Source organism: Oenanthe melanoleuca, chromosome 2 (assembly GCF_029582105.1).
Source record: "Oenanthe melanoleuca isolate GR-GAL-2019-014 chromosome 2, OMel1.0, whole genome shotgun sequence".
NCBI lineage: Eukaryota > Metazoa > Chordata > Aves > Passeriformes > Muscicapidae > Oenanthe > Oenanthe melanoleuca.
The window spans coordinates 145,605,233-145,631,868 of NC_079335.1; the positions used below are offsets into that span (position 1 = coordinate 145,605,233).

The window sequence follows — 26,636 nt, forward strand, 5'->3', positions numbered from 1 at the left end:
GGGGGAATTATTTGTATTTATTTAGGATCAAGATCTTCACTCTTAGAAGTGAAGTGTGCAGGAAGGAGAAAGGAAAATTGAGTTTTGCCACAAAAAGGGGTTCAGAAGTTTCAGGGCACTGGACATGTAGCAATAATATCTGTGTGCCATTCTGGGATGTCATTTCAAGGTACTGCAGATTTTCCATGTGCTCCATTGGTGCTCATTTTATGGAGAATTTGTGTTCCACAAATTAGTGAGAAACAGCTCTGGAAAATGGCAAATAAAATTTCTTATGCTCTGAAAAAATTGCCTTTCCATTGACAAATAATTACATTTTATTAGCAAAGTCTGGAAGAACTGAGAGACCACATTTTCATCAGGGATCTGTGGCAGAGCTGGGATTTGACCTTGGAACATAAAAATCTGTTTAATACTTCACTTTAACCTGAGACTGTAAACTTCAGAGAAAAGCTAAATTTGTGGGGCACTCTCCCAAATTTTGTGCTCATTTTGAATATAAAAAGTGATATTTTAAATAGTAGCAATTAGGAATGTTATTTGGTCTGAGGAGAGACATCATCCATTACTTGAGCCAAATTGTGGTGTGATAAAATCTTTGTTTTCTAACCTTGTACCTTTTGTACCTCTCAGACATCAGGTGAACACAAGAGTTTTTAGAAGGGTGTCTTGTACCACACCATGTATAGGAATTTCCACATCTAAAAGTGACATGGCCAGCAAAGAATTGTAGAAAAAAACTTCTCTGGTAATTTCCCTAAAATCAGAGTAATTTTTATTATTATTTTTTTAATCCCACTGATGCTTTGTCATTGTTCTTCCCTCTACCCTCGTTTCCTCATCTAAAGCATTGAGACTTTTTTTATACTTTTTTGAAAGTATTGAGAGAGGTGAGAATTTTTAAACAACCATAACATTGTGAGGAAGTGCAATTGAAAAGAAGAAACAGGAGAAAATTAAGCTGAAAGATGCACCCCTTAGCTCACTGAGAATAAGAAACAAAGACTTTAAAACCACCGTGAAATCTTAATCCATCCAAACAGAGGAGGAGTTTTGAGCAGGAAATGGGAAGCAGTGAAGTTCAGATAATGGGATCCATTGTCACAAAGAAGAAATGACAGAAATTGCAAAACACCTCAGAAAAAGCTGCAAGCACTGAGCAGTCATGTCCTGGATTTGTTTGCACAAGATCCTTTCTGACCCCGAGGTGGAGCCTGGTGAAAGGAGCTGCAGGGAGAGCCTGGGAAGAGCAGCCCATGGGGCTGTGCTGAACCTGCTGCTCCTGGAGCTGTGAAAATGAGCAGAAACACCTCCCAGAGCCCTCCCAGCCTCAGATCTGCTGCAAGCACAGATGAAAGGGGCAAGTTCTAGTGTCAGAATCCACCTGTCACAGGGACTGGAGCAGTGGCTTCAGGGGATTGTCTGCTGCTGGTCTCAGTGCAGAGCATGGCTGGGAAGATGTTCAGATGATTCAAGAGGCAGAAATTGCTGGAGGTGATACTCAAATATTTTTTTGTGACTCACAGCTGCATAACTGATTTGCTCCCATTTGCAGGAGTTTTACTCTTGTGTGCAAAGAGCTCTGTTGTTGAAAATGTTTGCAGAGTTTCACTGGTGTATTTTTTCACCTTTAAGAAGCAAGGTTTGACTTCTGCTTGCTCATCCTGGTGTACTGACCAGTTTTCCAGTTTTGTTGTGAATGGCACCAGTGGAATGCCCCAATAATGGGATCTGTGTGAGGTGGGCAGGGTGAGGAATTTACAATGTGCTGTTGGGTGTATTCCTGCTCTACTATTTTTGATAAACTCATACCTTGTCCTTTTAACCTACAGACCTCTTGGGGTAAGGTTTATCCTGAGTGCTGCTCTCTCCTCCTTCTGCTGGATTAAGCTGATGTGGGCTTGAGGTCCAGCTGGGACAGGGAGCAGAGATGTTTTCCAAAGTGAGAAGTGCTTGGCACTTGCAGTCCTGGATAGATCAGGCAGTTCTGAGTGCCAAAGAGCCACGTGAGCCTCAGTTTTGACAGCTTGGCTGAAGGAGTGAGATGTTCTTGTGTTAATTAAAGCTCTTTTAAGCTGGTCAGAGGCCCCAGGCACTCAGTGAGCATCACAGTGCAGGAAATCTTCCTGCCCTGGAGTATACAAGTTAAAACAGGCAGTACAGGTTGCCAGTGTGTGGATTTTCTCCCTTCACAGCCAAATTTTGAAGGGTTTTGTTCACAAATAAGAGTTCAGTACACTTCCCAGGAATCCCATTTGATCAGGGCTCAGTTGTGGGCAAGGTCTGGGTGTGGAGGACTGGATTTAGTTCCCAGACCCCCAGCCTTATTTCCATTGTGTGAAATGAGCACTTTATCTATCCCTGTCCTGGCTTCTCACAGCCAGAGTGAAAGGCATAAATACTTCACTGCTCTGTTTAGATAACAATTTTCCAGGAACAAAGTCAATGTGACAATAAAACATTCAAACAATACTGGTGCAGTGCCAGCAACCAAAGGTCTGGGTACAACTGGCAGTGTGGCACCACTAGAGGAGATGTTTTGTGTGCACCTCTGTCTTAAAATGTACTTTTTTACTGAGGTCTGGACATTAAAACAGAATGGATGCCTCCCATTTATGAGTTTTGTGTAGCATGAAAAATTAATAACAGGGGAAAAGGATGAGAGTTTTACTCTAAGTGTTACAAGAATTGTGCTTTGGCATTTATACCACAAAAGGCAGAAGTTGTTTTAACAGTGAGCTGAAGGGGTTTTTTAAATCATATTTTTTTCTTTTCTTCCAGGGAATGTGACCAGGAATTGTACAAGCCAGGGCTGGTCAGATGTGTACCCTGCACCCTATGCTGTGGCTTGTGGGTATGACTCCAACAGCACTCCAGGAGAAGAGGTTTGTAAACCTGGGTAATCAAGATTTAACAGAGATCAATATCAGAATTGTATGATCCTCCCATGCCAAATGTTTCCCATTCTCCCTCTGATTCCTCAAGAGGGAGAGATCCTCTTCAGGATCCTTGGAAGCAGAGTCCAGAGGTTTGGTCAAGGAAATGATTTTCCCTTTGATGTCACAGATTGATAGAATTATGGAATGGCATGGGATGGAGAGGGACTTCAGGATCCTCTCATTCCATCTCATCACCTTCCACTAGAGCAGGTTGTTCCAAACCTGGCCCTGAACACTTCCAGGGGTGGCACATCCAAAATTTCCAGGATGTCAGACAGGACATCCAAAATTTCCAAGATCTGAGAAGATCAGACCATTGTCTGTGTGATGCTCACACATAATTTCAGTTGTTTTATTTTCCACAGTGCACTTTAAACAAGCCTCCATGTTTTATTGATGCTTAAGTAGATATGGTGATTCCAGTCTTTCTATGGCAACGTTAGTGTCAAAAGCTCTTAAGGGGTAAAAATTATGTTTTGCTGCTCTGCAGATCTCAACTGGCTAAATATCTAGATCACTGTAAGGAACACACATTCTCATGAAATTTTACTAAAGTTTGAAAGAAAATCCAAAAGTTCTCTGGGATTTGTTTGTGTATAAATTAGCAATTGCTGACCTAGGCATAATTAGCTTTACAGACTATTGTCATTCCACAGGAAGGAGTTTGTTACTGGTTTGCTGCATGCTGAGACATGAAGGGTAAAGTCTAAAGAGGATGACAAATGTTAGAAGCAAGATTCACCTCACCTAACTCAAAGTTCAGCATCTAATCTAAACTAATCACCTGCAGCAGTCCCACAGTCAACAAGAAAAAGCTTATGCAAGAAAAATTATATTTCACTGCAATCACATGTTGCAGTGTTTATATTTTTATATAATAAGTTATTGTGTTTATATTAAATCTCTGCCCATGCTTTTTTTGTTGCTGTTTAAGACATGCCTCAGTGTTAGTGAATGTTTGGGAATTTGGGACGTGCTCTGGCCACCCAATGGATTGCAGCATTCCCAGAGTGCCACGTTACCAGGAGAACCTCTATTGTGTGCTTTTAATTCTTTCTTAATTATTTTCCTTTGATTTCCACAGTTTTTTCCTGCTGTTAAAGTCCAGTTTGTGTGAAAGTTGGCTGAGGGGGGTGAACATGCAGCAGAAGAATAGATTTTTGTTTTGTTGTTGTAGTTGAGTTGGCAGTGAGTTTGGGGAGCAAGAAGTAAAGGGAGTAGAAAAAATCCAGCAGGCTGTACAGGACATGAGGTCCAGGAAAGGCTGATAAGCTTCCAGGAGTAAAACACTTCATGGACTTTTGGTCTCAGGTCAGAAACAGCAATAAAAAATATAAAAAATAAATAAGGGCAGTGTGTAAGGTTTTAGCTGTGAATTCTGGCAGTCCCTAAAGTAGCAGATGGTAATTTTGGGCTGGATGACATAAACCCCAAAACACTTGACTCCTGAAAGATTTCATATCAGTATTTCTCTCCTTTTTCTCTCAAAACTGTAAATGTTTCCCATTGCCAACCATGGGAAAAATGTTGAGGTTACTGAATAGAAACCAAGGAAAATAAATCTTAGTTAATCTCAATTTAGCACCTACCTCAAATAATTGTTACTATCACACTGCTGTGTAATTAAGCAGAAGCTTTTAGAAGTCAAAGAGACAGTGATGAAGTTGCCAGATTTCATTCTGTAAATCAGTGAGCCATCCTGGCATGCATTGCATTCACTTATCTACATCCCTTCCTTTTCTAATAAGAATATTTTATAATCTGGACCCTGAGTGAAATTTCAATTCCATTTATGATCTTGGGTCAAATCCTCTACTTTGAGATCTCTAAAACAGGAACCAGTTGTCACTAGCAAGGGCAGTGAAGAGTGAGAAGTCATTATGTGCTGTTTCCAGAACAGAGATGACCCCACGTCCTGCATTAAAGCTGAATGCAGAACCATCCCTCCCTGCACAGGAAGGATTAGTCACCATAAAACATGGTGGGGGGAAAGCAAGGAATTGCTTGTTGAATAAAACCAGGAACTTTCTGTGTATAACTTCTTTCTGCTCTCCTGAATGAAGTGTGGGACCTCTTTCTCCTACAGTCCCCTACCATGAGCTCCTTCTTTCTGCTGGCCAAGTCTTTTGTGAAACAGTTCTGCTGTGGTGGCATCAAAAATAGAGATAACAGAGAAAGATGAAATCAGATTTTCTAATTGCTTTAATTAGAAGAGTCAGAGCTGCCTTTGGGATCCCAAACTCCAGAAAGGTTGGAAAGAAGACTTTATCTTGGGGGTGCTGGTGGATGAGAGGCTGGATATCTGCTGACCAGAAATTCAGTTGTATCCTGGGCTGATCCCACAGTCTGGGCAGCAGGGGAGGGAGGAATTCTGCACAGCTTTATTTGGGCAAGACCAGGCAGACAAACTGTCCTGAAACCCTTGAGTCATCTATTCAGAGTGACCCAAAGCTCTCAGTGCTGTGGCTGTGAGGACACAGTGCTTTAACCACCTCTGAGATCTATGGTTGAAGATATGACTGGTGCTATCTCTGAAAAATCTCATTTTAACACCCCTCCAAGCTGGCTTGTGTAAATGCTAAAGGATTGCAACTCATCCCAGCCTCACTGGTTCTGTAAAGTACCAAATACTTGTCAAAGCCTGTGAAAATAGCACTAAAAATGTCAGCTCTCAGTGTTATGGAAGAGCATTTCTCCAAACAAGGTTGGGTTTAGATTTTCTGTCTAACCTGCTCTTTGTGGTTTTGGTTGTTTGGGTTGTTTATAGAAGATGGTGACAAGGAGGGCAGAGCAGGGTCAATCAAGAGCTGGAAAAAATAAAATTTTCCATAAAATGAGTTAGATTCTCATAAAAACATAGATTATTTTCTTTACCTCTGGATCCTTTCTTTTTTTTTTCTTTTTTTTTTTTTTTTTTTTTTTAAGCTGAAAATCAAAATCTATTGATTGACAGTGTTCCTAGAGAGCTTTGGAGAGCTTATTTGCCATTTTATTTAGACTGGGATCCCCTGTTGGATCCAAGCCCTGCGGTGCCCCATGCTCAGAGATTCCCTTGTGCTGTCAAAGAGAAAAACCATGAACCAATTTCCAACCTCACACATATTTCTGACTTAACAGTGAGAACGTTTTAATCTTTCACTTGCCTGAACACAGTGTAAATTCCACTAAAGCAAACCAATTTCCCAGTTCTGCCCTCAGACCTCTTTAATAAAATCAATCTCACCGCCCTCCCCACGTCAGAGCCAGCGCCGTGTGCTCTTTACCTGAACATTGGTCACTCCTGTTCCACTGGGTTTAGGCTGTAGCTGTCTCTGCAGGTGTCAAATCATCCTCCTTCCAGCAGGAACCTTTCCCTTGTGTGACTTTAGCCCGGGTTTGGAGTGTCTGTCATGATCCACTCAACCCGAGCAGGAGTCGTGATGGTTCGTTCAACCCCAGGGTGCAAAAGACAAAAAGCAGGAGAATCAAGTTTTATTCAGCAGCAAGCAGCAATGCAGTTTTGTGATAGAAGAAAGAGACAGAGAGAGAAAGAGGGAAAGGAAACAAAGTTAAAGGGGGGAGAGAGAGAGAGAGAGGATGGGATAGAGCTACCAACAGACGGGACACATCCTCGTGGTCGTCTGACGAGACGTGTCTTTGATCTGTTGCAGAGAAAGAGATCTCAGAGTCTCTGAGAAAGTCACTTTTTATAGTCCTTTTCCAAAGTGAGTGGCCTCTGGCCAAAAGGTGGGGAGATTTATGGACTGTTGTATGCAGAGATCATTGCCCCAAGAAACAGGGCACTATTAGCAGTACCCTGCTCATACCATGGCAGCACCAGGCACAGCTACAAACAGTGCTGGGCAAGCATCCAGCTCAGCCAGGCCAGAATGCAGGTCCAGAGTGAGCTGTGGGGTCCTGGGGTCTCAGTCTCTGATGATGGTTGTGAGGCAGATCAGAGAAACTTGCAGACTCTTGCAGTGCCCCAAGCCCTGCTGTAACCAGATGCGCTCTCAATGCGCGACCCAAACACCGCCCATGCCACGGGATGGGATTTCAAAACGTGAACAAGCCAGAGGTGTTTCAAGAGACTGGAGAAGGATGCTTTCCTTGTCCCAGCAGTCAGTGATGCTGAGTTTAGGAGTGCCTTTTGGACCTCTTTGAAAGCCCTGTTTCCTTCCTTTCGCACCAGCAAACGGCGTTCTACGGGACGGTCAAGACCGGCTACACCATCGGGCACACCTTGTCCCTCATCGCCCTCACAGCTGCCATGATCATCCTGTGCCTCTTCAGGTAAGGCACGAGCAGAACAAGGCACAGGGAAGGGGATGGCTCAAAGGCTGCTCATTGCCAGGCTGTACAGGCTGTGAGCGTTACAGGAGGATCCCGAGATTTCCGTCAGTCTGAAACAGGGTGTCGGGTTTTGCCTTTTTCTGACCCAGAGATGGGGCAACTGAGAGGAGTTTTAAAAAACTTTTATTCCATTTTCAGTCTCATATGAAGGGTGAGACAATACAGATAATTATAATTCATGCCATCACAATCAGAAGCCAACTATTTCCTAATTGCAAGTGTTTCCTATATCTACTTTTGTCACATCATGCTGTCAAATGCCTTAAAGCCACTCATTGTACATCACCCCTCGTGGGTTCTACTACAATGCATTTCATAGTTCTATTTCTCCAGAGTATCTAGTCTGATTTGCAAAGCCATCCTTTGAAACTTCTTTCTGTCTCCATTTTTCTCTCAACAGTACCTGTCTAATTCCATGGTATTTCTAAGTCATCATTCCTTATCTCCAAGTTTGCACACAGATGAAAACAGTGTGAGCTTTCTGTCAGGCTCTAAGAACTCTCTACAAACCCATTTCCCACACTGGGGAGGAAGGTTCCTTCATCTTTCAGTGTCACTGTGTTTTGGTGTGTGATCTCACCAAAGGCAGATCATTCTATGATGGATCTCTGTTAGAGAGTTACAGTCCACAGAGTCCTAGTCAGAATGCTGTACATGGATACCATGGAATTTCTACCTAAATAGGTGTTCAAAATGGTATCCAAAAGTATCCAGGATCACAAAATCCCAGAATTTGGTTGGAAAGGATTTTCATGATGATCTCATCCCAGCCCCTGCCATGTGCAGGAACACCTTCCACTATCCCAGGTTGCTCCAAGCTCCATCCAACCTGGCCCTGGGCACTTCCAGGGATGGGACATCCACAGTTTCTCTGGACACCCTGTTTCCTACCAGAGTCTTTTCCAAAATCACTTTCTGCTGCCATTCTGTGGCAAGACAGAGACACCCAGAGCCATTTAGACTTGCTGGTGTTCCTGAGATAGGCACAAGTGTGGCCTTCAGGAGACCCAGGGCCTCGTGAATGGATGGACAGTCTGCAGCTCACCAACTGCATTAGAATCCCAGACTGCAGAAAATTGATTAATTCTTTCTCTCTGTTGTTTGTAACGGATTCAGGCATCTAAATTTGGGTGCCTCCAATGAAGAAGTCTGCATATATGTAATCTTCTGTTATAAATTCATTTATGTCAAGGGAGATCAGCAAAAAGCAGACCTGTGTGAGATGGAAGAGCCCTTTGGATGAGGTTCCCCCTCCTCATGTAAGGGCACATTTTCTAGGGTAACTCTCACACCAAGCCTGGCCTCACCCTTCAGGAGCTTTGCACTTCTCCTCCCACGTGCTCTCCCCACTCCTCTTACAGTGGAAGAATCAATCAGACACATGCAAATCACCTGCACAAGGTGCCAGCCAGGCTGGTGGAACCCTTGAGGATTTTGTTTTTCCTTCCTGGGAAGCAGCTTGATTTGACTTGCCTTTGCCTGTAGGCTCAGAGGGCTCAGCTCAGCCCCATTATTTTGTCATCATGGGAGATCAGGAGCACAACCTCTGCCAGTGCACAGTGGCTCATTAAGAGGTGGTAATTTGATTGTGCTGCTGAGTGAGGTCTGGTGTGCTTCTGGTGTCTGCACAAAGCACCCTTTTTCCAGATTATTAAGCTTTGCACTTTATCTGATAGGAAGTTCCTCTTGAAATAAAGTTCCTGCTTGATCAGAATTCATCTTCAAAATATTAGCAGGCAAGGGATAGAAAAACTCTGGTGTAGCTCTCAGTATCATTAACAAACAGTAACTTTAAAGTGAAAATATAGTTCATATTGCTCCAGAAAGCCTGTAATATGTGTTAATCCTGGCAACAGATGCTAAGAATTTATTTGCCTGCTTGAAGAGACGTTTTACTTTGAAAATAATTATTGCAGCAGAAACATTCTGTAGAAAACAGAATGTTTATCATGAGCACAGTCTGCTCAGTCAAAAACATTTCTTTTCCAGTGGAGAGCAGTGGGGTGGACCTGTTTTCTGTCATCCTGTGTTTTTTCCTGTTTTTCTGAGGATTGAAAAAGCAGCAGTACTGCTGCAGATCCTTGGATTGCCACATTCTGTGGCATTAAAGAGGCTTAAGTGGATTTGTGGTGATGTTCATCAGACCAGAGCCTGTCTCAGGGTTTCTAATGTTTAATTGGGACTCTGTGTCACGGTAGGAGAAACATGTAAATATAAAAATAATGCTTTTGAGAAGATTTGCTATTCAGAAATGTTTCATTTCTTCCCAACAGAAAACTACACTGTACTCGAAATTACATTCACATGCACCTCTTCATGTCCTTCATCATGAGAGCCATTGCAGTTTTCATAAAGGATGTCATCCTGTTTGAGAGTGGGGAGTCTGAGCACTGCTTTGTGAGTTCAGTAAGTAGCCTTGCACTTTGAAATTTCCACCTTATTTTATTGCCCCTCTTCAGCAATGCACCAAAAATTGCCTTGCAAATGCATGTGAGGTGTTACTTTGGGAAGATTTTAAATCCTTTCCTCGTTTGAGAAGTAAAAATAATCCTTTTTTCCTTTGATTGTTGCCATTTGGCATTTATGGAGAAGGAATAAATGGATTATCACAGTCCAATATGTATGTATTTATATTTTATATATAAAAATTATTCTTTCTGAAGTTGTACTTGATGATTTTAGAGATCGTTTTGAACCTTAAGGATTTGATCAGGTCAAACCCACAAGTGAGGCTGTACAGGATTTTGGGGCTCCTGTCAGCCCTGTGTCCATCTCCCAGCCACATGCTGATTTCTTGGATTTCCATGTCAAAGGAGATTTCTGTTTAGGGATTCAATGAAACCTTTACCTTCAGTGAGGACAGGAGTCAGATCCAAATTCACATAACTAATTTTAGTTTTCTATGAGTACCCACACATGAGCTAGGTGTGTGTGAAGTGCATCCACAGATACTGGGCTGTAATTAATCTGTTCCCTGGAGCCTGGAATGCTCTTCAATCCTTTGGGAGGAGGCACCTGCATGTGGGTGATTCTCTGGGCTCCAGTGACCAGATCCCTGCAGGACTTCAGCAGGAAATCCATGTGCAGACATCATCACCCATTTTTTATCTGAGTCAGTAACCCACGCTCGCTGTCTGCAACTGTGAGATTTCCCTGCTGGGGTGATAAATAAGGGGAATAAAGGAACTGGGTTATTTTTTTGCCTTTCAAACTCAGTGTTATCAGCTGGAGCAAACATTAAGGAGGGAGAAGGGCTGTTTATCTAAAGGCTACACTGACGTCAGAGGACACCAGTCATGAATAAATTTAGGCAGGAAATTGAAATCACCAATATGAAGAGATGTGATCAGAAGTTATCCAGGGAAGAAAAAAAAAAGGAAAAATAAAAACAGGAACTCTCCATGGTAAATTCAGAGCATTAGATGAGCTGCTTGCTGGTAATAGCAGGGACTGGGCACAGCACTCCAGCAGATCTCTCTGGTCCTGCTTTTTATGTCATATAGAGCAGAAAAAAATATTCTCTTTTCCATCCACCCAGTTTCTTCCTTGCTAGCTGGTTTTCCTGTATCCTTACCCTGAGTCCTGTCCCTGCTGCTATAATGATCTTTCTGCTTGAGCATCTCTCAGTTGAAGCCCAGAGCAGCCTCTCTCAGCTTTCCCCAAGGGCTGTGTGCAGTTCCCTTTGAAATTTGTGATTTGTTCCCTTTGGAATGTCCCTGTGTGCTTCTTCCTCCCTGTGATTCACCAGGATCTGTCCTCTTGGAATGGGGTTTTCTTGTGGAGGTCCATGAATGGGTAGAAAGACATGAAAACTGGAATAAATTGCCACAGATGAATTGTCAATGCCAGTTGGCAGAGGAGCCAAGACAGGAGTGTGAACCAAACTCTCATCCCTGTGGGAGTTTGCACTGGATCTTGCTGGGTCAGGAACTGAGGCACAGTTGCAGAGAGCTGAGTGAGAAGTGTTTGCTTCTCATCCACCCAGAAACATTTCTGGGTGTAATTATAGAGTTTTCCTGCAGAATCCAGAATGCCTGCACTTCCAGGTAGCCCCATGGCTACAGCCTTTTTGAAGATTTTTGAGTTAATTGCCAGCTCAGGGTGGATGGCTGGATGATACATTACAGTTATAAAATAATGTGGGACAAATCTGCCTGCACCACATTACGCTGAGCATAACCCTTGCAAAATCTGCACCAGTCTTGAACCAGCATTTAGGACAATTTTTTTAGGTCACAATGTAAAAACACTGACACAAAATGCCTCTCCTAATGTTCACCTGTTAGGAAAAATTGTTATAAAATTAATTTTGTTCCTGTTCCTGGATTAGGTTAGGCTGGCTTGAGTTAAGCTTGTGCTTTGAACTTTGAAGCTTGGCTTGGGAGCCCTGGTGCTGATTGATCCACTCAGGATTTCACACACAATTCACTGAAGGTTGTGTGTGCAGTGGCTGCAGGTGGTGGAGATTTGAACAAACCATTTGCTGAAAGCTCTCCCTGCTGCTCTGGTTTAGAACAGGGCAAACCCAGAGCAATAAAAGTGTTTCATTAAAGGAGAAAGTACCACACTTGGTTCCTTTTGGAATGAAAGAACAGATTTTGGGCTATAAAATCCAAATAAATAGAAACCTCTCCCAGCATTTCTGATGAAGGCACCAAAGTCCCCAATTTGATATTACCTGCTGCAATAAGAAGACTTTAAATTATGTGTTGTGCTCCAGGCACACAAAAATATGTTAAGCTCTTCACCAACAAATGTGTCAATGCTTCAATCAAGTAGAAACTCCAACACAGGAAGATGTATATGTAATAAAAACCTCTTTTTAATGGGCTTTCCTGCATTTTCACTTCATTTTACTTAGTTTGGGACACTTCAAGTGTGGTGTTAACTCTCCACCATTTTAAACTCAAAGAGCTTTGGATTGCCATTGATTTCAACATGAACAAACACCCTAAAAATTAATTTATTGAGCATTTCTATAGGCCACAGTGCCTGAGAATGTGCCTGTAAGGATTTCAGGGCCAGTGCAGCCAAAATTTGTGTGATGAGCATCACTGAGCCATGGTGTGAGGTAGCACTGGGTGATGTTTGCAGGGATGTGTGGCATCTGTAGCCTCCTTGAGTTCCTTGGTCCTACTTTATGGATAAACTCACTCCTGGGGGAAAGAAAAGTCTTGTTGCTTGGGTGAAAAAGTCAACCTGTTTTCACTGGGCAGAAACCCTGAGTTGACAAGCAGGGCTTGTTTTTATGACTAAATGGAGCAGGTTTAAATTATCTTTAAACCCAGAACCTGCACAAGGTCCCACACCAAGGAAACTCATAAATGTAAATGTTCTTTACTCCTCCTCCTCGTCTTCCCAGGAGTCCAAATCTGTTAGGTTTGTTTCTAGGCTCAGTGTGGGTCACTTGGCTCATGGAGAATTCTTAGACTGACCTCTTCCAAAAGTAGATTTTTGTGGATTTTCCAGTAAGAAACAACAACAAAAAAAATCTGCAGGGACCTTGAATTTTCTAGAGGGGTTCAAACATCAGAGGGTGTGATGGCCACACACAGACACAAGGTTTAGCTCAAGGTACCACGAGGAGACCAAACCCAGTCCCTCCTCCCTCTCATAAAGTATTTGTGTAGCTTTTGAATTGTAATTACAGATAACTGAATCACCCTATTGGCTTAAATGGATTAAAACCAGGCACCAGCTCCAGTGTGTTTGTCATCTGGGGCTTTGAGCACTTGGATGTGGAGATGATCAGGCTCAGAGATCTCTGTGCAACCACCCACTCAGAATTCTTCAGTAAGTTGGTTTTGACTCATTCAGGTTATGATCTGTCTCACTAATTGGCCATTTCTGGCAGGAAACTCGCCACTCGTGGCTTTGTTACATCTGCAAATTGTTCACAGTGTGTGAAGAATGGCACTGGTTCACAGTCTGGATTTACCTTCATTATTTCTGGTTTGTTTTTTTATTTTTTTCCCTTCCAGACTCAAGAGGCCTCCTTAAAAGTTTTAGTTTTTCACACTGATTTCCTTAGGTTAATGCCCTTCCCTCTTGGCATTCCCACAATTTATCTTCCCCTTTCCTTCTCTCCCTGGAGAACACCCTGTAGAAAACAACAGTCAAAACAACAAATGTGGCAGAAAGATTGAACTGAGCACTTCAGTTGTTGTTTTATTTAATTTTTTGTGGGTTTGGGGATAGGTTTTGATGTAGTTTCATTACTGTCATATCTGGATGGTGTAATAATGATGAACCACTTACATTTCCAGCCTTGCTGAAGACAAAGCCAACAGTTAGCTGTAAACAAAGCTCAGGTTCTTCAGATTAAATTCTGCCTGACTCTTTTTCTGAGCTCTGCAAATTTTCCCTTGCTGAAAATTCAGCCAGGGGAGATCCCATCATTTATCTTTTCCATTTTGTATTTTTACAGAAAAACAAAAAAAATTCCACCACAAAATTTATTCTTTGCACAGGAGAGTGGGAGTTCAGTAGTTGAGAATTTACATGCATATTTTCAGGGTGGAAAATTGGTGGGTTTTTAATTCCCTTGGGACAAACTGATAACAGCTACAGGCCCCTAAATGGATTTTATTTATGGAATTTGAAGACAATAAATTTTCATTTCCAGCAGTGAGGCTACTCAGATCCATGTGGGAGCACCACAATTTGCAGGCTGATGGAGAAATGCAACAGTGGAAGGTTTTTTATGCACTTGTGTTAAAGCAAAGCAAATATTAGAGTCAGTTGTTTCCTTGGGTGATATCTGATGATCACTGCTACAATCTAAGGTTTACAGCAAAACAGAGGGGAAGGAAAAAAAAGAATAAAACAAAAAACCCCAAACAAGCCCTAGAGAAAGGTTCTGTGAATCATGCAAAAGAACAGAAAGAAAGCAAAGGGAAGGGATGGAGGAGCCCTGGAAATTACCAGGAATGGAGGCAGAAGATCAGATTCTGGCAGAGCTCTGGAGAAGAATTTTCTTTACTTAAGTGACTCTATAATTCTGTGCCACCATCATGGGCTGGCAGGTTAACACACCACAGTCACCAAAAAAGTGGGAAAATGGGAAAAGTGTGAGGAGGGGCTTTATTAAAACCCCATCACTGAAGATGTGCTCATGAGATCCACTGATGTGATTGATGAGCACAAAGCAGGCACAGTTAACCCACTTACCAAGATAATTCTGTTTTTGCATCTGAACTCAGCTGACACCCAGGTTAGAGCAGCCAGAGCTAATCAGCATCTCAGAAACACTCACAAGGCAGCTCCCAAAAATCAAACAAGAATTCCTTAGAGACAAAATAGAAAGGCTGAGTCCTTCAAGGCTGGCAGTTACATAACCCCTGTTAAAACCAGCAAAGAGAAATTCTGAAATAGCCTTGAGGGTCACAGTCATGGGGCTTAAAGTGCTTCTCCTGTGAAGGAAAGCAGATATCAGAGTTTCTTCCTGAATCCAATATTGGATTGGAGAAGCCTGCATGGGAAGTGGGCAAAGCACGAAGTGCAGCCATGTGCACCACGTTTTTAATCCATGTAAACTGGTGCAACTCTGTTTGTTTTAATACAAAATTTACTGGTGCAACTCCATTTGTTTTAATACAAAATTCACTGGTGCAACTCTATTTATTTTAAGCAGTGCAAGATCAGCCCTTGCCATGATTTGCACATGAAATAGAGCAAAGTCTCTGTTAACTGTCCCATGTAACTTCTTGTGAATCCTCACCTCATCCCTGGCAGTGCCCAGGGCCAGGTTGGATGGGGCTGGGAGCACTCTGAGACAGTGGAAGGTGCCCTGCTCATGGCAGAGGTGGCACTGGTTGGGATTTAAGGTCCCTTCCAACCCAAACCATTCAGGGATTCTGTTTCTATAAATGCCATTTTCAGCTGGCACTGGGGAGGTGAAAGCACGGAGAAAAATCAAGTTTATCTCTATGGATTTCATGTGACTTTGGATTGAGCTCTTTCTGCAGAAATAATTCCTTAAGAAGGATACAATGCTCCATCCAGGTTCATTAGTGGCTCAGCCTTGTTGTGGGTGCAAGAGGCAGAGGAAAGAAATAGAAATTGATCTAAAAGTTTCTTCCTGATATCTCCATTGCTGCACAGCTGGTGGGAGCAGGAAAGCCTCACCTGGCTGAGGCAGGGGTGTGCCTGGGTCAGCTTGGCCATTTCTGCTCTGTGAAGTGGCAACAAACCCACAAGCCCAGACACAGCTCCAGGTTATAAAGGCTTCATAAATTGCCCAGTGACAGCTGACATGAGGCAAACATTCCAGGGCATGCTCTTGGGGCAATAATGGGTGCATGAAAATGTAATGGATTGTGACCTGAAGGAAAGCAGGTTAAGTTAAATTGAATTAATTAGCCACTGCCAAGGGTTTAGAGGGCACTTGCATAATGTTTCTGGGGTACCATGGGTGCAGAGCAGGAATTTAATAGGGAAAATGTGGGTTTGGGAACTCTTCTCCCTGTGCCTGAGACTGACAGTGAGCCTGAATTCATTTAAATTGATCTGTCTGTACTCTTTATGATATATTTGAAATGTTCATCATCAAGACATAAGATTACTCTTCCCATGAAGATCTTTTATTTTTCATAAGTCCTAATAGCTCATAAATTGCTTTAACACAGGCTTTCAAACTAGTCCATGTGCTTCCATTGAGAGCCACTTTGCTCCTGTCAAGATGGCCTTTTAAGAATGTCTTGAATCACATTCTTTATTCATATATATTATTCTTAACATCCTAAATTTCTGTGCATCTTCCAGGAAAATCTGCAGAGCCACCCACTAGTGCAGCAATTTGTTTGAAATTCCCTTGTCACACCCTGTGATAGGGAGGCAGGGAAGGGGTCAAAGGCATCCAGCTGATTCAGGAGGAGTTTTTTCACTTGAGTATTTGAATACAATTCATGTCCATTATCAAACATAAACTTTGTGGGGCTTTTTTATTGCCCACCTGTTTGAATCTGGTCTACAACTGCAATTAAACTGAGGGAAGAAATGAAACTGATGGCTTTTGGCCAGGCAGTCTGGCTTTTATCACTTGCTTTTTTCTGTTGTTACACAAAAGGTTGGGTGTGCTAAGCCTAAGTTAACATGAATTAGTTTCTTTTTCTCTTTTTCTCTTTTTCTCTTTTTCTTTCTCTTTTTCTCTTTTTCTTTCTCTTTTTATTTCTTTTTCTTTTTATTTCTTTTTCTTTTTGTTTCTTTTTCTTTCTCTTCTTCTTTCTCTTTTACCATTTCTTCTTTTTCTCTTTCTTTCTCTCTTTCTCTTTCTCTTTCTCTTTCTCTTTCTCTTTCTCTTTCTCTTTCTCTTTCTCTTTCTCTTTCTCTTTCTCTTTCTCTTTCTCTCTTTCCCTTTCTCTTCCTCTTCCTCTCAGGGACACAGTTTAGTGGTAGCCCTGACAGTGCTGGATTTACAGTAGGACTCAATAACAATAAAAGTCTTTTCCAAACCAAATGATTCTTTGAATCTATAAACTAAAAGTTAAGTTAAAAGCAGAGCAAAATACCCAGTGAAAATTGAAAACAAGTGTTTGGAAACCAAGTCCATGCTGACATCTCCATGCCACAGGAACAGAAATTATTGGGCCATGTTTAGCCATGGACAGAGCAGTTAGATTATAAAACACTGGGAATTTGACACATGAATTCCAGTGCCACAATGGTGAGATGGGGAATTAATCACATGGTGTAACCTTACAAGCAGAGCAGTTGTTTGGTTATTGGATCATTATTACAGATTTCATTATGCTTTGGTTCAAGTGGATGTCTCAACAGAAGGGGTGGGAACAGCTCAGAAGTGAATTCCTGAATTTAATTAGGATTATGAGTGTCTAAAGTGGAACTTTGTGGAGATGTAGAGTTGGGCCAGTCCCTGTGCTGGAAATTCTTAATTTCAGCATCTCCAAAGCAGGTGATACCTGCCCAGTGCTGTCCCATCTTCCAGGTCACGAGTGGGATCTGTGAAAAGCTTTTAAAAAAGCTCCAGGAGGCCTCTCTGACCAGGCTGGGGAGGAGATCAGTGCAAATGCAGCACAAGTCACTCAGCAGCCCTTCCCACAGGTCATGTCTTCTGGGCAGCATAAAACAAAAGTGCTGGATAAATCTGTCACTGGGAAAATGAGTTTTTATCAGTCCTTTATGGAAGAGACCTGCAGGAATCTCAGTGTAAATCTCTTCCTGCTGCAGTGCTGTTACCAAAGTGCCTTCAAGGAGGATTTTGAGGTCTCAAGGTTTCATGATTGATGGATTGAGGCAAATCTGAGCCCCATTTTTGCTGCATGCACTGTCCCAACTCCATAAATAATTGCAGGAGCTGCATCACTGACCAGGATTACATGGGATGTCTTCAATAAATGTTTAAGCTGACTTAAATATGTCTGGGTGCCCTGCCCCAAACCTTCCACACCACAGAAAGTCACAGAGTTTGTGGGTACGAGGGAGGAATTGGGGTCTGCACAGGGGTTGTGTCCATACACAGGACAGGCCATCCAGGGGTAGCACCTCTGAAAGGTCCCAGTATTCCCAGTCCAGCTGTGGCAGGGGGATGTCAATCACTCAAGTGCTCCTTTGTGCTTCTTTGGTCTAAATCCTCCCTGAACCCAAACCCTTAACCTGTAACAAAGCATATCCCTACTAAGGAAAGCAAGGGAGGCTTGTGTTGGTATTTCTGTGGAGTTGATTGCCTTTTTTTAGAGTTTGATTGTATTCACCAGAGGCTGATCATGGATGTGTGTTGGGTGTATTCTGACTCTGGCAGTGTTTTGGGATTGTTCTTTTTAATACTGCATTTCTATTTTAATTTTCCTAGTAAAGAACTGTTATTCCTAATTCCCATATCTTTGCCTGAGAGCCCCTAAATTTCAAAATTATAATAATGTGGAGGAGGGGGTTTACATTCTCCATTTCAAAGAGAAGTTTCTGCCTTTATTAGCAGACACCTGTTCTTCAGACCAGGACAGTGTATGTGCACCTCAAAAATTCAGACCAATCCCTGTCCAACTAAGCTGCTCATATTGAGAAATTCATCAGCTGGTCCAGACTGACAACCTTCAGGTGTTATGAATGAGCAGAGTTGCTGCCACTGAGGAGAATGAGATGTGTTTATTTAGTGCACATTCAGCTCTTAGCTAATTATTGCCTCCAGCATCTGAACTGTATTTTTATAGGTGGGCCATAAAGCTGATGTAGTGATCACCTAAAAATGAAGAGAAAGTTGTTTTTCTCAGGGCTGACATTACTCAAAAGGAAAATGTGCTGCTGGGCACAAGGAAAAAGCCTGGCAGGGTTGTTTCTCAGTCTTCTTGTTCCCACCCTTGGGTCTCTTCTCTTTCCCTCTTCCTCTTGAAATCCCTTGAGCAGGTCTAAGACAGGCCCCATCCTCAGGCAGACTTCTACAAGAATCAAGATTAAATTTTGTTTTGACTGTGAGGAATTGGCAGAGAAGCACAAATGTGTTGGGGTCCAAGAGTTTGTCAGGAGGGGTCCCAAAGCCTCTTTGGCTGGAGGCAGAGTCCCTGCAGTGCTCAGCCACATGGAAAGGGAGGGATGTCATGGGAAAAGCAGATGGCACAAGCCTGATACAGCTCTGAAGAGAGGAGATGTGCCATCCACAAAATCAGGGAAAAACCATCTCACTGCCACATCTCCTGTGGACATGAGCAGAGCAGGATCCATGAGGAAAGACAAGGATATAATCTGTAAATGAGCCTGTGGAAGAAGAGAGAGTAGAAAAATCAGTGATGTTATTCAGCTTTTCCTCTTGAAAATGCCTGTTCTAAAAACAGCCCATGTTAGTCTTTCAACAGTGACACATCATGAGGTGTGCTCTTTATGAAAAAAAAAATTCTAGAGTTGTAATGGCTCATCTCTGCCCTGTGTCTGTCATCTAAAGGGTAAGATATCTTACATAAAAGGGGATTTTATTCCCCAGCATTAAACCAGCCTCTCTGAGGCTGAATTAATCAACTAGGAAGGTGGAGACTCATTATCAGGTGCTGCATGGAACAAGGTCTCCCAAAAGTGAGGAAGGGCTGTTCTCTAAATGTGCCACTGTCAAAGAGGATCAATGGAATCATCAACAATCAAACTGCCCCTCTCATAGAAATACCTGCTTTAAACATTCCCACTTTAGCCAAAAGTAGCAAGCCCAGGCAGTGGAAAAATGTCATTATTTAATTTTAAGGATAGGACAGTGCATCCAACTCTGTTCCAGTGCAGAACATCCCCACATCATGTGGCTGCAGGACATTACTGCCATGCACTCAAAATGATGCACAAAAAGGTAAAACCAAAAATTCCAGGAGTGGTAGGAACTGCTCAAATAGCAAGTACCCCTCAGCAAGGAGCAAAGAATTGATCTGCTCCAGGTCCTGCAGAGAAATTGCCAAAACCAGCTGCTGCCCTTGTGCATGGAGAAATAAAAGCACAGAATCATTAAGTGGGGAGGACCTTGGAGATGATCAGATCCAGCTGCTAACCATGGCCCACCTCAGCTCTGTGACAAGGCACCACCACTTCAGGGAGGAATCAGGGCCAGGACTGCCACAAAATTGATGTTTGCCAGTGCTGGGAGAAGAGGGGATGGGTTTGGATGTGCAGTTTCTGCTGCCACAGCCTGAGTCCAGCACAGCTTTCTGTACAGCAATAACTCTGCAAAGTCAGGCTGGAAATCCCTTCCTGAGGGTCTCTGCTGGGCAGAAATCACTGCACTCCTTGTGAGCAGCCTTCCCTTGTGCTGTGAAGCCTTGCAGTCCCTTGTGCTGTGCTCCAGCTTCTGCCTCTGCAGTGAGTTCTGTGCAGCCACCCAGAAGTGATCCCCTGGTGTACAATCCCCAGAGGAAATCCTTGTTTTACAGGCAGCTGGTTGGGATGAATCAAATCTGCCCCCTAAAAAACCTCGTGTCTCACCTGGGAGCTGCTGAATTAGAGCCAAACACCAGCAGAGTGAAACCAGGAAGGGATTCACTCCCACACAGATCCCTGCTGGCTGCAGGCACACAGGGCAGGCACTCAGGCTTTGGGGGAAAGGAAGGAGGGGTGGCAATGTCAAACACCTCCTGCACACAAAATCAGGGAGAATCCCAGTGTGTGGTGATGCCACAGGGATGGGGCTGCTGCATCCCCAGCCTCTGCCAGCTCAGCCCTGTGCCACCCTCCCTGCCTGGCAGTCCCTGGAGTCACACACAGGACATTCTGAGTTGGGAGTTCCCCTCCTGCTCTGCCTCCCCACCACCCCTCAGCAGGTCTGTGTTCATGTTCTGCCTCCCAGGAGGGAGCTGATGGGCACAGAAGCTGATCATCAGGAGCCCACCAGGGTCCCCAGGGTCACACACTGGTGAGTTGAGGGGAGGGATGAGGGTGGGGACAGTCCCTCCCAAAACATGTGGCATTGAAAAAACTTTCCACACTTCTTCCTTTAGCCAGTGTTTCACAGCAGCTGCTTTCAGCAGGAGAGGGGTAGAGGGGGAAATGGGGTCTTGTCACTGGTGAAAATTAAAATTAAACATTCTACACATGCAGGACACCAGGGAAGTGCCACCAAGCAGGGAGTGAGAGCAAACACTTGTCCCAGAAAGTGCAGGGAGAGCCAGGCAGAGCCTGAAAGCAACAGGGCAGTTGCTGAGTCAACATCTCGAGGATGTGTAATGATTCAGTGGGTGCAAAGTCTCCCTAAGTGTCAGAAATTTCCATTTACATCTATTTCCTTGCTAAGGGAACTGTTCCCATTACCTATGCTGCAGTGAAATCTCCACACAGCAAGTTACTGTGTTTAATTATTCATTTCCTGAAGGTAAACAATTCACCTTCTCTTCAAATGAGCAATAAAAGCTTCTGTGTGCTTACCCTGCTTCTCCTGCCTATCCTTTATTTTAAAAATACATATCCCAGTCCTTCTATTCCTAAAGAAAATAACTTTCTGTAGACTTTCTTTTCAGCATAGAATTCATTCCATGAAGATTTCAGGTGCTGCACAAAGCAATCCCAAAAATACACCCTGAGCAAGGGGTGCTGGTAATTTGGTGGAAATTTCTCTCCCTTGGGGATGTGCTGCAGTTCACCACTGTTCATTTCTTCTCCTCCAGGTGGGCTGCAAGGCCATGATGGTTTTCTTCCAGTACTGTGTCATGGCCAACTTCTTCTGGCTGCTGGTGGAGGGGCTGTACCTTCACACCCTGCTGGTCATCTCCTTCTTCTCAGAGAGGAAATACTTCTGGTGGTACATCCTGATCGGCTGGGGTAGGTGCATGCCAGGGGGGATCCTCACTGCCATTGCAGCAGGAATTCAGCACAGGCAGCTGGGCACTCAGCTGGGGCAGAGGTGTTGTGGACAGCCCCCAGATCACTCAGTTCCCAGAAGGATTTGGGGTGGCTGTGGATGGGAGGCTGGACATGAGTTCAGAACGTGCCCAAAATCCCAGCTGTGTCCTGGGCTGCACCAAAATGTGACCAGCAGAACAAGAGAGGTGATTCTGTCCCTCTGCTCTGCTCATCTCAGACTCCACCTGCAGAGGTGCATCCAGCCATGGGGTCCCCAAAATTAGAGGGATGTGGAGTGGTTGGAGCAACTCCAGGGGAGCCCCCAGAGCTGCTGCAGGGCTGGAGCCAGGCTGGGAGAGCTGGGAATGTTCCCCTGGAGAGGAGAAGGATCCAGGGAGAGCTCAGAGCTCCTTCCAGCCCTAAAGGGGCTCCAGGAGAGCTGGAGAGGGACTGGGACACAGGGATGGAGGGACAGGACACAGGGAATGGCTTCAAACTGACAGAGACTAGATTGAGGTTGAATATTGGGAAGGAATTCTTTGATCCTGACTGGGATCCCAAATCTGAAATCATGCATTGACCTTAAATTGTAAGGATGGATCCCAGCAAAGCAGAACTCCTGGACTGAGCCAGCCTGAATCCCATCACCTGTGTGATAATGCTGGTAACCTTCTGCTCACTGCACTGCTGATTTCTCCAGCCTGAATTCAAATCCAGTCTCAAACACATTTAAAAAAAACCAAAATCATATCATTAAAATAAAATAAAATAAAATAAAATAAAATAAAATAAAATAATAAAATAAATAGAGCAAAACAAAATAAAATAAGAAAAATAGTAAGGGAGAATTAAGCTCCTCACAAAGTAACTCACAACTGAATTGCTAACTTAGGCAAATTATTCATACTAGATCAACTTCTTTTATTTCTCCAAAAAGGAAACAGAGATTTTTTTTTTCCCCTTCATGCTGTTTAGTTGCAGATTTATATTTAAGTAAGCAAATAACTTTCTACTGCCTGCTCTCAATAGCTGAAACAGAAATAATTAGAGTGGGGAAGGATCTTGAAAATAAAATGGTGCCAAGTCCAGGGATTTGCCTGGGCTCAGGATTTATCAATTATCCAAGGAGTAATTCTCACAGAAAGTGACAGGAGCTACACTGGTCTCCCACTGCAGAGGAGAGATGATTCTCTGTGCCCTGGGCAGGAGGAGGGGTGATGAGAGCAGGTCTGGGTTCAGTCACTCAGGTCAGACCTTCTCCAGACTCACCTTGTGCTCCAGATATTCTTTATTTCACCACTGGAGAGCTGGCAGGTTTTAAAGAAAAATGCACAAAGGGAATGATTGAAATCAAAGGAAATTTCTTTCTCTCCTAATATGTCCTGAGGTTGCTTGGGTGCAGAAGAGAAATTCCAGAACATGGCAAGAGCTTGGGGGAACTTTTGGCCTTTCAGTCATCCATCATTTGCAAGAGCATCAGGGATGGATCTGGCATGGACTGTGCATGAATTAATAATTTGGATGCTCTAATTACAGTTTTTACTGGCTTTAGTATGATTGCACTTGGAAATCACTGGTTATAAAGTGTACATAATCAGTGAGTAACAGAGCAAAGAGATGTGTCCTTCCTGGAGTTTTCCTGCCTAAATCCAGTCAGAGAGAGAGAAAAGAGCCAGCCTGGAAGATCATGGAGTGAGGAGCAGAGCAGCTTCACCTGGCCAGCTGCAGACAGCTGTGTGGGAACCTGGCACTCCAGCCTCCCTTACAGGGCAAAAGAGCCCAGGGAAATTTCATATTTATTGCTCTAAATCAAACATTTAACGTAGCTGGATGACCTTTGTGTGAGAAACACATAATTCTGCCCCTGGATGCTGAAGAGATCCTCCTTGTGTCCACACTGGGGGTGTCTCAAATTATCTTTATTCCTTCATTGCACCCCTGGAAGTTTTTTCCAGGCACTGCAGCAGGAAAATCAACGTGCTGGGGGCACTTCCAGAGAGCTGATCTTGCATGGCAAGGGAGGGAAAGGCAACCTTGCCTGTTTGCCATGTGAGGGTGGAAAATGTGCAGGATTTTCCCATTCCTGGGTCAATCAGGAGAGGTGGAGAGTGAGGGAGAACAGCCCTGAGAAAGGAGGCAGATTTTAAATAATCTGCTGATGAAATCAGGTAACCATTGGCTCATAATTTCTGACAGCAGCACCATCTCTTCTCTCCTCAGGTGCCCCCTCTGTGTTCATCACTGCCTGGACCATTGTCAGGATTTACTTTTTTGATGTTGGGTAAGCCTGTGCACTCAACTATCTTTCCTTTATAAATCTGCTCTCCTTTATGGCCAAGGAAAGCCCTGCAGCCTTAATAACCCCAAACCAGCAGCAGTGGCTGCTCCCTCCTCTCCTCTCCCACCAGGAAATGCTCCAAGGGCTCCCTGAAATGTCATTTTAGGGCAATCACTCACCCTCTTTGCTTCCCAGTGCTTTGGTCAGGATATTTGCAGGGAATTTGTGGGCATTTGTATTGCTGTATGTGTATTATTTGTATTATTTCTATTTTTTTTTTTATAATTTGTATTATTGATGTGTTGATGCTGCACTTGGCCCCGTGCTCAGAGCAGAGCTTTGCCCTCTGCAGCATTGACACTAAACATGCAGCAGGGAATTAATAAAACCAATAATAATAAACCCAATTGGTTAATAAACCAAATTCTCTCCCACAGAAAAAGGCTAAAAATCCTTTTTTTTTTTTTCTCAAGCAGATTTTAGGATCTGTTCTTCATCCTTTTTAACCTAGCAGCAGCCTTTGATATTTTGTAGGAGAAGCAGATAGAATGCAGCTAAGAAAATGAGGCAGATAGCAGAGTTATCCAAGGATATGTGCAAGAAAAGAGGATTTGATCCTGAAATCCTCATTCTTGCCTTTATCCAAGCAGTCAGACTGCAGTAATTGGAAAGGGCTTTATAGGAAAACACCCCAGAGAGATGCAGAATCAAGTGCTTATTCCATCCTCAGTGTGCATTCCCTCACTTCTTGCATTTGCATCCTGGACTTAAGTCCATTTTCTCCCCTGCATTCTCCCCCTCCAAATGTGTCCTGATTTGCCCTTTTTTCAGTACCAGAAGCAGCTCAGATTTCTCACTGCATTTTTGATTTATAGTCAGGCCAGCACGTTTCCTGAGGGCTACTTACTTCCTTTATGGCTTCACTCTATCTGCATAAAACTGACCTTATTTACTGTGTTAATAAATAGCCTTTAAATGAGACAGACACTGGAGGATTTAACCATTCTGGATACCAGTTGTCCTTAATATATATTCCCATTCAGCTCCAAAAATTCTTAACAAAAATACAGAATTCTTTGCATTTTCTGGGGGCTTCAAAGCCCTACATTTTTGTGCTGAGTAAAAGAGAACAAGAATTTACAGAATATATTAATACCTAACACAGATTTTTTTTTTATTACCTGCAGAGAAAAATTACAGGAAATTAATCCAGATTGGTTAAAAAACACTAAGCTTTTATTTAAACATTCCAATTTCAAATGAAAGTGACCTTCATTCAGACTGTCTCAATTTATATCAAAATTGAAGTGCTCTAGACATAATTAGGGCCATTTTAATTCTAAATGAGAGGGCAGCACACACCTTACTGGAAGCATCTGTATGTCAGCAGTGTGTTCCATCTCCCTGTAGGGCAGATTTAGTCAGTGTAGTTCACAAAGTGAAATTTTTATCCTCCTAAAGTTGGTGCTTAAAATAGGTCTCAGGAACTGTGCCCTAAATGTGCCTCCCTTCATCTCCTGCTGCCTTCACTGCCAACATCTGGAATCAGAGGAGCTAAATCTGGGTGAAATTGTTTATTTTTACATGATTTTCCATGAATGCTTTCCTAAAAATGCACCTTCTGTCAGCTGACTGGGACACAGATAAATGTGTCCCAAGCAGGATCAGTCCTTTCCACATCAGTCCCAGGTGAGCAGGGCTGTGAGCAGCCAGCTCTGCCTTCAGGAGCAAATAAATCCCACCCTGGACCCTGTGGACTTTTCTAACTCAGTCCATAGCTCAGGTGCAGCTTGATGGATTTAGTGGGACTAACCCCACCACTGGCTGTTTTTTTTTTTTTTTTTCTTTTTTTTCAGCAGGATGTGATTTTTTTTTTTCCTGCTGGTGCCAATTGCTCTGTGCTTATCAAACCCCCTCTGTAACAGGGAGGTGTTTTGCACTTAATTAGTGGTTTAGTCTGGAGTTTCTTCTGTCTTCACTCAGAGTCTGGATTAAAAACATAAAGGAGATGAATTTTCTCATGTTTGGGCTTGGTTGTTTATTAAATCTTATCTAAAGTACAGAGGGTTTTGTAGCATTTTTAACTACAAGCTAGAAGTGAGCAAAATGGAGATGGATTCAGCTGCTACAAGGTCTCCTAAAGCTAAACAGTCCAATAGAGAATTAACACCTATATCATTTATACTTTTGACCCAATAACCAAACTCCTGTGACCCTCAGTGCAGCACTGTCCAACCAGAAACTGAAATCAGGAAGAAGGAAGATGAGCACCAAAAGAGACACCACCCAAAATCCTGCATCTTGTCCCTACCTATTACTATACTACAAACCTCTCAAATTCCAAACCCTTCACCATGTGAAATCACACACTCCTATTTAACTACACACCCATGATTCTAACTCTATCACTCAAATTTGGCAGCCTTCTCCAAGGTCTCAGGTCAAAAGCAGTGTTCTCCAGGGGGCCAGAAATCTCAAAACCCCCAGGTTTGTGGGATCCAACACCCCTCTTTACAGGATGGTGCACAGCACTGGAGCCCTGAGGAATCTTTTCATAGATTTTGATCAGTTTTCATGGTTTCTATACAATTTCCCTTGCAGCAGAGCTCAGTGCAGGAGAAATTAAGAAAATCACCATCCTCCCCCACATCCTCCTAACATCCTCCAGCCCATTCCATGGCCAAGGGGTAAAAACTGGCATCACCAAAATCCCATCATCTGGGACATCTGGTGCCTACCAGTGCTCACAGCCACTGCAAACCAAGTTTTGGCCATTCTCAATCCATGCACATGAAGTTTAGTCCTCTTCACACAACCCAGCCTAGCAA

At 43.2% G+C, this 26,636-nt stretch overlaps 1 protein-coding gene across 1 annotated transcript in view; it reads left to right on the forward strand.

Annotated features, from left to right (window-relative positions):
* LOC130248848 (vasoactive intestinal polypeptide receptor-like) overlaps positions 1-26,636 on the forward strand; it is a 96,043-nt gene that overhangs the window by 56,321 nt on the left and 13,086 nt on the right. Inside the window, exons 5-9 of the mRNA XM_056482872.1 lie at positions 2,782-2,885; positions 7,111-7,211; positions 9,545-9,677; positions 21,356-21,509; positions 23,751-23,811. Coding sequence (XP_056338847.1) covers positions 2,782-2,885; positions 7,111-7,211; positions 9,545-9,677; positions 21,356-21,509; positions 23,751-23,811 — 553 coding nt within the window. The remainder of the gene's footprint in view (positions 1-2,781; positions 2,886-7,110; positions 7,212-9,544; positions 9,678-21,355; positions 21,510-23,750; positions 23,812-26,636) is intronic.